The 8,134-nt window shown below is 37.1% G+C and overlaps 1 protein-coding gene across 12 annotated transcripts in view; it reads right to left on the bottom strand.

Annotated features, from left to right (window-relative positions):
- NCOR1 (nuclear receptor corepressor 1) overlaps positions 1-8,134 on the bottom strand; it is a 211,728-nt gene that overhangs the window by 120,051 nt on the left and 83,543 nt on the right. For all 12 annotated transcript variants that reach the window (XM_069089582.1, XM_069089581.1, XM_069089584.1 and 9 more), the window contains 3 exons: positions 6,599-6,665; positions 4,772-4,944; positions 3,724-3,814 (listed from right to left, as the gene is read on the bottom strand). In XM_069089582.1, the coding sequence (XP_068945683.1) occupies positions 3,724-3,814; positions 4,772-4,944; positions 6,599-6,665 (331 nt within the window). The remainder of the gene's footprint in view (positions 1-3,723; positions 3,815-4,771; positions 4,945-6,598; positions 6,666-8,134) is intronic.

The following is an 8,134-nucleotide window of genomic DNA, read 5'->3' as shown; positions in this document are numbered from 1 at the left end:
ACAGTGCTGTTGTTGCAGGGGTCTGGGAACCTTTCTGTTGGTTCAGAAGCCCTGAAGAAGGATTTTCTTGTTGTATGTTTACAGAAATCCTGGGAGAGGGTTTTGCTAATGTTTTCAGGGGTTCTAGGACTGTTCTGCAGACAGAGGATGAATTAATGAAGAGACTGGCAATGTATCTTGTGGCCTTGCTAAGCCTTGTCTCCCCAGGAACTAAGATTGCTGAGAACTTGCCTCTTGTCAAGATGAAGAAAAGACCTCCATTTGGGTTATTAAGTGCTATGCTTAAACTTGATGTAACTCTGGGGTAGATTCAATTGTGATCCAGGGGTGGGGAGCTTTTGACCTTTTTGTGTTCTATGGTTGAACAAATGAATGTACTTTACTTATGTTTGGAAACTAATCTCCATTTGAGAAGAGGGGCTTTGTGGTGGACTAAATGAAGGTACAGCCTAGGGGTGGAGTAGTATTTAGAACAGGGACTCTGTAATTGATTGAATGAATGGAAGGTCCTGGGGTGGGGTAGTACTTGGAGATTATTTAATCACACTTAGTAAATGCTGTATTTTGAATGATGTCATGTTTTGATCTTTTCTGTTCTTGGTTTGTCACTGAATAAAATGGAGAGCACCTATGCTGGTATTTTGAACCTTGGGAAGTTGCCTTTCCTTGGCATTACATTACAGCCGGTGAAACAGAAATTGCATCATCCTGAATAACTATCAAGAATCGGAAAAATGTCTGACAGGCCAGAACAGAAGGAAGCATCAAACAGGTTAAAACTGACTAGGAATGAAGGTAAAGTCTTACTTGTGTGTCCAAAGTCACCCAAGTACAATGTAGGGGGAGCAGGTGTAGACAGGAGTTCACCTGAAAAAAGTCTGAGGATTTACTTAAAGAGTCTCCAAATATGTCAACAGAATGATGTGAAAGCCAAGAAAGCGAATACGATTGAAAATGGCATTAAAATAGCATTGAACTTCATGATAACATCTCATGCGAACAAGGGATCAATCCATCTTGGCCACACTTGAAAAGGACGGCCCGGTTCTAAGTGGTAGATCCTAGGGAGGACACTGCTAAACAGCAGCATTCAAAGGAAGCATACTTTGTAGGGTGAAGACTCTCAGGTTGAAAGAACTATGGACATTTAGTCCTAGAGAAGAGGCTTGGTGAATATGTAATAGTTGCATAAGTGTTTGAAAGGTTGTTGAGTGGAAGAATGACTAAACCAGCTAGCTTTGTTTGGCAGAACTACAAGTAATGTGGGGGAGTTACAATTCCAAAAAAAGAAATGAAAGCTTGATGAAAATTGGCTACTTTCACAGTCAGTAAGTTCCCCCCCTCATTCAATTTCTCCAAGCAAAACTCTGGGCGACCAGTGACTGGAGAGGCTGGAGAGAAGATTCTTCTTCAAGAGGAGATTGGACTCTGCATAACAAGATGTAAATCTGTGGCCAGGAGGAGCTGGAAGAAAACCTCATTTTGGTGATAAAGGGAGGCCCTAGTGGGTTAAAGGACTTCACCAAGATCACACAAAGAAAACTTCTGAGAAAGGCACTCTGGGGTGGGGGTGGGGAGTGGGGGGGAGAAGTGCCATCTTTCCATCTTTACATAATAATCTAAACACAAATAGACTGCAAACTTTAGGATATTATATTTTAAATTGAAAAAAAAAAAGATATTCAACCACAGAGTACATTAAGAGGTGGCTTACATTTCTTAATTAAACAATCCTTCACTAACTTAGATCCTTCCAACTCCAGTGTAAGACCACACAAAAGTTGCACACAAAATACTTCATGCTCCTTCACATTTGCAAGGTGCTTTCTTCACAAATGCCCTGACTAGTGTGTGATGAAAGTATTGCTGCCCTTTTGCAGAATGTGAACTGTGGCTTTTGAATAGCTAAGTGATTCCACAGCTGGCAAGTGTCAGGGCTAAGGCTGGATCCAAATCTGTGTCTCCTGATCCAAAGTTTGGTCATTATACCTGAGGCTAAGATAGTTTCAAGTGCAAATTTGTCAGATCCATCCAAATTACTTCTATCCCTTTGTTTAGTAACCAAACAGTGGGAAGACTGCATAATGACAATAAGAGCTGATTAAATTTAGCAGTTTACTATACTTAGACAATTTTACAGTTTTTCATTTGATCCCCGTGACACTATGAAGTAGACAGAGAATATGATTATTAAATCCATTTTATAGGTTAGGAAAAAGATCACTAAAGAGATCACTAAGTCAGGATTCAAATGCACATCTTCTCATTCAAAATGCAGGACTTTTTTTTTTCACCTATATCAAAACTACAGGTAAACCCTGCATGAATTAGTTCTACAAACAAGAGATCAATTCCATAGGAATACTGCTTTTGCCTACACAGAAAATAATATGACCGCCTTTAAATAGGGTTGGGGATAGGTAGATGGAAGAATGGGGAAGGACTGGAAAGCAGCATGATAGCTTTCAGATTCTCCTAAAGAGGGCCTTCACAATGTGACTTCATCACTTTTAAGTTTTGTGAATTCCTGAACAGGCTTATCCATAATGCAAATGGCAGCCACGTATTGGGAAAATCCCTAGATATGGAGGGGAGGCCCTGTGTCAAAGTCACATGAGGCCTTTTCAAAGGTCTTTCCTGGCTCTAGGCTCTTTATCTCTCATATAGAAGGCTAGACAAGGCAGGCTCAGAGGCTCCTCCCAGTTCTAAACTGTGATTCTATGATTAGGCTGGAAGGGACCATCAACACAAAGCTCTTGTCATTGGCAGATGGGGAAACTGAGGTTGAGAACAGCTAGTGAATTGCAAATCACACCAACTGTGTGACCTGAAAAAGCTAGATCCCATGACTCCTTCAGAAAAGAGAGCCAAACTTTTCAACATTCTTCTGTCCAGGCACAATATGCTACTCTTTGACTCTACACTGCTTTACTTATCAAACAATTCAACCACCGAAATTGCCCCCAACCCAAAATGTCATCAATCTAAAGATTCAAAAAAGAGAATGAAATGAAGAAAGGTTAAAAGAGAAAAGGGAGTGAAAGGATGAAGAAAGGTTCATTCATAACCATTATAATTCCTCTACAGAGATCACATCAAATTGCATCACATTCTTTTTTATTATTTTATATTCTTTTCACTTACTAATTAATTACAGAGTAGCTGGACACGGGCTATTCAACCACCAAGTCCCATAAATTAGAAAGTGCTTGTTTTAACAAAACTGCATCAAAAGAAATTCAACCAAATATCCCAGAGTTCATTAAGAGGTGGTTTAAGTTAGCTGAGTTTTCTAATTATCCTCACCCTAACTATTCTTGATTTGTACAAACCACGAAGAACTGGCTCTTTTGCTAGGTCCAACCCAGTGGAATAAAAACCTAGTTAATCTGGGGCGGCCAGGTAGCACAGTGAGTAAGAGCACCGGCTCCAGTGTCGGGATGACCTGGATCAAACCTGGGCTCAGATACTCAGCACCACACCCAGAAATAACTGGCCGTGTAACCTCGAGCAAGTTACTTAACCCCGATTGCTTTAAAAAAAAAAAAAAAAGAACTAGTTAATCTGATGAGGAAGTGTATGGCGAAAACAGAATCAATCATTCACAGAGTGAATACTACACAAAGGATTTCCAGCTCTATAGGGGCTAAGACTAAAAGTGGCACCATAACACCTCCAGAACAGACCCTAAAGACCCAGGTGAAAATCAATCTCAAGGCTCACCTCCTGCTCAGAGAGGCCGTCAATGATTTCAGAAATCTCATGTTCACTTCGAGCGATGGTGGCAGAAAGACCAGCTCCTCTCTGTCCAACCCTAGACACAAGAAGAAAGTTAGGGCAGATTAGAAGACCTTTACATTTTAAAGTATGTGGCCATAAATTTACTATACTAATTTCTGGAGGAGTGCTGTTTATTTTTTTTTTTTCAAATAACCTGTTAAAACACTAAAAGGAACATGAAAAACTTTAAAATTTGACTGAATAAGCAGGCTAGGTAACATGAGGCTATCACCATGTAAATGAGTAACTATTTAAAAGCTGATCCAAACATTTAAAGGCCACATGCTCAACAAGTGCACATATGGGAGAACCTTCTGGAAAAAGTATTCTTAGAGTCGGTTGTTGTTTTTTTTTACAGCTGCTGATTCCATCTAAACTTCAGACAGGAGCCTCTGGTCTGCCTTTCAACCAAGAGTATCATTGCAGGCTGAGAAGTATGCCAAATGTTAAAAAAAAATACCCTCCAATATAGAAACTAAAGTGGGATGAAAAGGGTTTTCATAGCTCTGGCTTACAATAGAAAATAAAAACTAAAGAATTCAAAAATCTTTACCAAGTGGCATCTTATTTTCTAAAAGGAAAAAGAAACCAGAGATTATCCTAACAAAAACAAAGAATTTCTTAAACTGGATAGCTTGTGATCAATTAACACTACCATGAACCTTTTTAGGAGTATTGTTAGAGTTACTATAATGTGGAAACTTAGATGTTCTGCATGGAATTCTCATCCATATTCAGTGTCATTCCCAAAGAGGGTTACATGTTTAAGAACTAGAAAACAATTTTTAAATATTCATCTCTACTCAGATTTGTCCCCAAAGTCAAATAAACAAAGAGAAAAATTTTCAAAACTTACAATGGATGACAGTCAACATTTGATTCTAAATAAATATAGTAAAGCTGTAATGAATTTCTTTAATTCAATGAAGTCTAAACAGTGACATAATCAAAATTTAAATTGGAAAAAAATGTCATGGCCATTCATTACTACCTCTGAAATCTTTCTTGTTGTTCCCTTTGCTTTCGAATTTCTGGAAATTGTTTTTCATAGTATTCTCGAGTTTTACTCTCTTTAGCTTTCCTCCGGGGATTATTCTCTATTCTGTCCACTTTTTTCTCCCATGCCTCCATAAGCTGATCATAACGCTGGCAAATTTTTTGCTCCTATTAAATATAGAAAACAGAAATTAATAATGGACAAAATTTAACTGAAAGTCTTTGAATAACATCACCCGAATGTGTCATCCAAATATGTTTCTTTGTCAAAGGGGTTATGCTTTAAAAAAGATCTAAACAGGCAGGTCACTCAGTGGTAATGTCTTTGTTTTGAAGAGCCAAAGTAAATGGTGATTTCATTCCGCAACTCAATCAGGTAAAAGTAGTCATAGAATATTATTATTCGTGTGTGTGTGTGTGTGTGTGTGTGTGTGTGTGTATGTTACACAGCTTGTCTACATCATAGGTTGTACTGATTGATACAGCAGTAGAATATTTCTAACAGCAGGCTGGTAGCAGGGAAGAAGCTTTTAAAAGCACAAGAGTCTCACCACCACAAGCCAGAGCTGGTTGGACCATACCAACATTTCCCCTTCTCTGTAACTTGGCCTGAATGTATGTCAATAGCTAATAACAGAGGGTGACTACTTTAAATTCACATTCAGTTGACAACACTGTAATAAAAAAAAAATCAGAAGTGCTCATTATTAAATAGTCCTCCAAAAATAAATGACTTAAATGCTTTTCAAAGGTAAAACACAGAATTCATGCTCAAATTTCAAAGACAGGTAAAGACACCAGCAAGCTACAAGCAGGAAAAAACAATTTGTCAGAATCCAAACATTAGAAATAAAGAACCTTTAAAGATCATTTTACAAACAAGGACAAAGACAGCAGGTTGCTTGGTGACTTGTCCCAGGTGATCAGACAGTGAAAGTTATGCTAAAATGGGAACTCGGTGAATTATGACTTTTTTGTCAAAAGCTCTTCCTACCAACATCATTCCATCTATTCATGTTGTTGCCATAATTGTATTATTAATATTTATTCTATTAATACCAATGATTTCATATATTAGAAGAAAATTTTTGAAGTTATTTCTTTAAAAAAACTATAAGGCTTGAGACTTAACAACAACAATAAAAAATACAAATGAAGTTATCTGAAGTCTTCTACTAAGCATCAATTCCTGGTTTATGTTTTTCTTAAAAGACCACATTCAGGACCTTAAAAATAGAGCTATCAATTCATTTTGGTTTAAACTTACTAATATTCTATTTTTATATCACAAGTGTAAATAGAAAAACTATTGTTTGCCTAAGAAATGTCATGTGAAGAATATTATAAACTGATAAACAGAGATAAAATTTGCTATGACTTGTTTTCAAGAAGAATTAAGTTGTGAAAATGAAGGCACAATAATGTTATAAAACTAAGGTTTTTGCCACTTTCAAATTGAAACACGTTTCTATCACATAACCAGGTTTTTAATTATCCCATTAATTTAAAAGTTAGGGAGACAAAGTACAGCCCACCCCACTCAATCTTCATAAATACTTTTAAAACCACTTACCAATAGTCTTATTCTGGCTGGGTAAAAAGAACACAAAATCTCACACCAATCTAAGAATGACAGACACACAACTATGTAAGCTATGCCCCCACAACACTGGTGGAGTGTTTATTACATATAAGTCAACATCCTCATCAGCACAACTCTGCACACTGTTGCTCCTCCTGGCCATTGTGTCTGCCTACACAAACAAACAAAAAGGTTTGTACAAATCTCAAAGACATTAAGTCAATAAGGAGAAGCCCTCACCCTTTGCTTTCTTGCATGATTTCTTCTTTTAAAAAATAAGATGAGTTTTTTCCTCATCACCTGGTTTCTAGAAGAGAAAATATCATTTGTGAAAGTGAGAAAATAATACAAGCCAATAACTGATTTACTATCTTCACCAAATAGTTTAATGACATGAGAAATCAAGTCACGAGGATTTGAGAATAATTTTCATAATAAAGTTCTCTCAAAATCATTTTTCTATCCTGAAAAATTGGTAAGTTTAATAATTATAACTGCCCAGAAGGCTTCCTCTTCCAGACTGGAGGAACTCATAGAAATAAAGTCAATTCTCAATTATTCCTGCTCAATTAAATACAGAAAAATCAACCTTTCAAATTAAACATGACATTGCCTACTGTCCTTTATCTTGCCATAAGCAGGCTGTCTGCTCCAAACCAGGAGAGACTGCAGGAGCAGGGGTAGGGGTGGGGTCTATGGAAAAAAACGAGCCCTACTTGACCCAATCATCCAGGAAAGGCTGAGTAAGGTAAATGTCTCTCTTATATGAGAAGCACGTGGTCCATTATAGATAGTTTTGAATGGTCTGAGAAGTCACACAGTCCATTTCCAGCCACTAATTAGAAACAAGGGAAAGAACTGAGCAGGAGGCCTGTATGAAGAAGCATGCTTTCATCATTATGAAGTTTTATGAATCTCCCAACAAACGTAGCACAGATTTAATCTGTGAAAAAAAATAGATCCCAAAGCAAAACAGAAATGACTTTTGGATTAACCATGTCACTGTTCCATTGCATCAACAGGAATAATTGAGAGTGGACTATAGGAAAAGCAGCCAAGAACTACAAAGAGTCACTGTAGTACACTTTAGCAATTTTATATAAACTATGAAAAACAGTAAGTATGCATATTCTACTATGTATCAGTTCAATTACTGTGTGCATAACATACATTTAACTGTATGCAGGTCAGATATTTTACATACATTCAATTTGATCTAATTTTAGTCAATTGATAAATCAGAAATAAATGCAAATCTATCACAATTTATAGATACTATTTGAAAAGGTAATTTACTAAGAACTCAAATATATCACAAAATCAGTCAAACAGATGAGCACTGAACATACCAGAGAACACAAATGAAACAGAAAACAGTAACCACTCTTCAGAAAATATACAAGAGGGAGAGAATACACAAAGTAATTAAAATGAGGAAGTTAAAGAAGTTAGCTAGATTTCTGTCTGATACTACTTTTGTATGTATCACAGATTCATTCTATGTTAAAACTTTATGTTGTTGCCATTCAGTTGTTTTAGTTGTATCTGACTCTTTGGGAACCCATGTGGGGTTTTCTTGGCAAAGAGTAGTTTGCCATTTCCTGTCCCAGCTCATTTTATATGTGGGGAAACTAAGGCCAACAGGATAAAGTGACTTGCCCAGAGTCACACAGCTAGTAAGTATCTGAAGCCAGATTTGAACTCAGGAAGATGAGTCTTCCTGATTCCAAGCCCAGCATTCTACCCACTGAACTACCTAGCTGCTGCCCTTAATAG

The sequence above is a fragment of the Petaurus breviceps genome, unplaced genomic scaffold, assembly GCF_028583685.1.
Source record: "Petaurus breviceps papuanus isolate PSGF00001 unplaced genomic scaffold, PetGlider_PUasm1.0 186, whole genome shotgun sequence".
NCBI lineage: Eukaryota > Metazoa > Chordata > Mammalia > Diprotodontia > Petauridae > Petaurus > Petaurus breviceps.
Note: the sequence above shows the minus strand (reverse complement) of the source record. Positions and strands in the feature narration are given on the sequence as shown.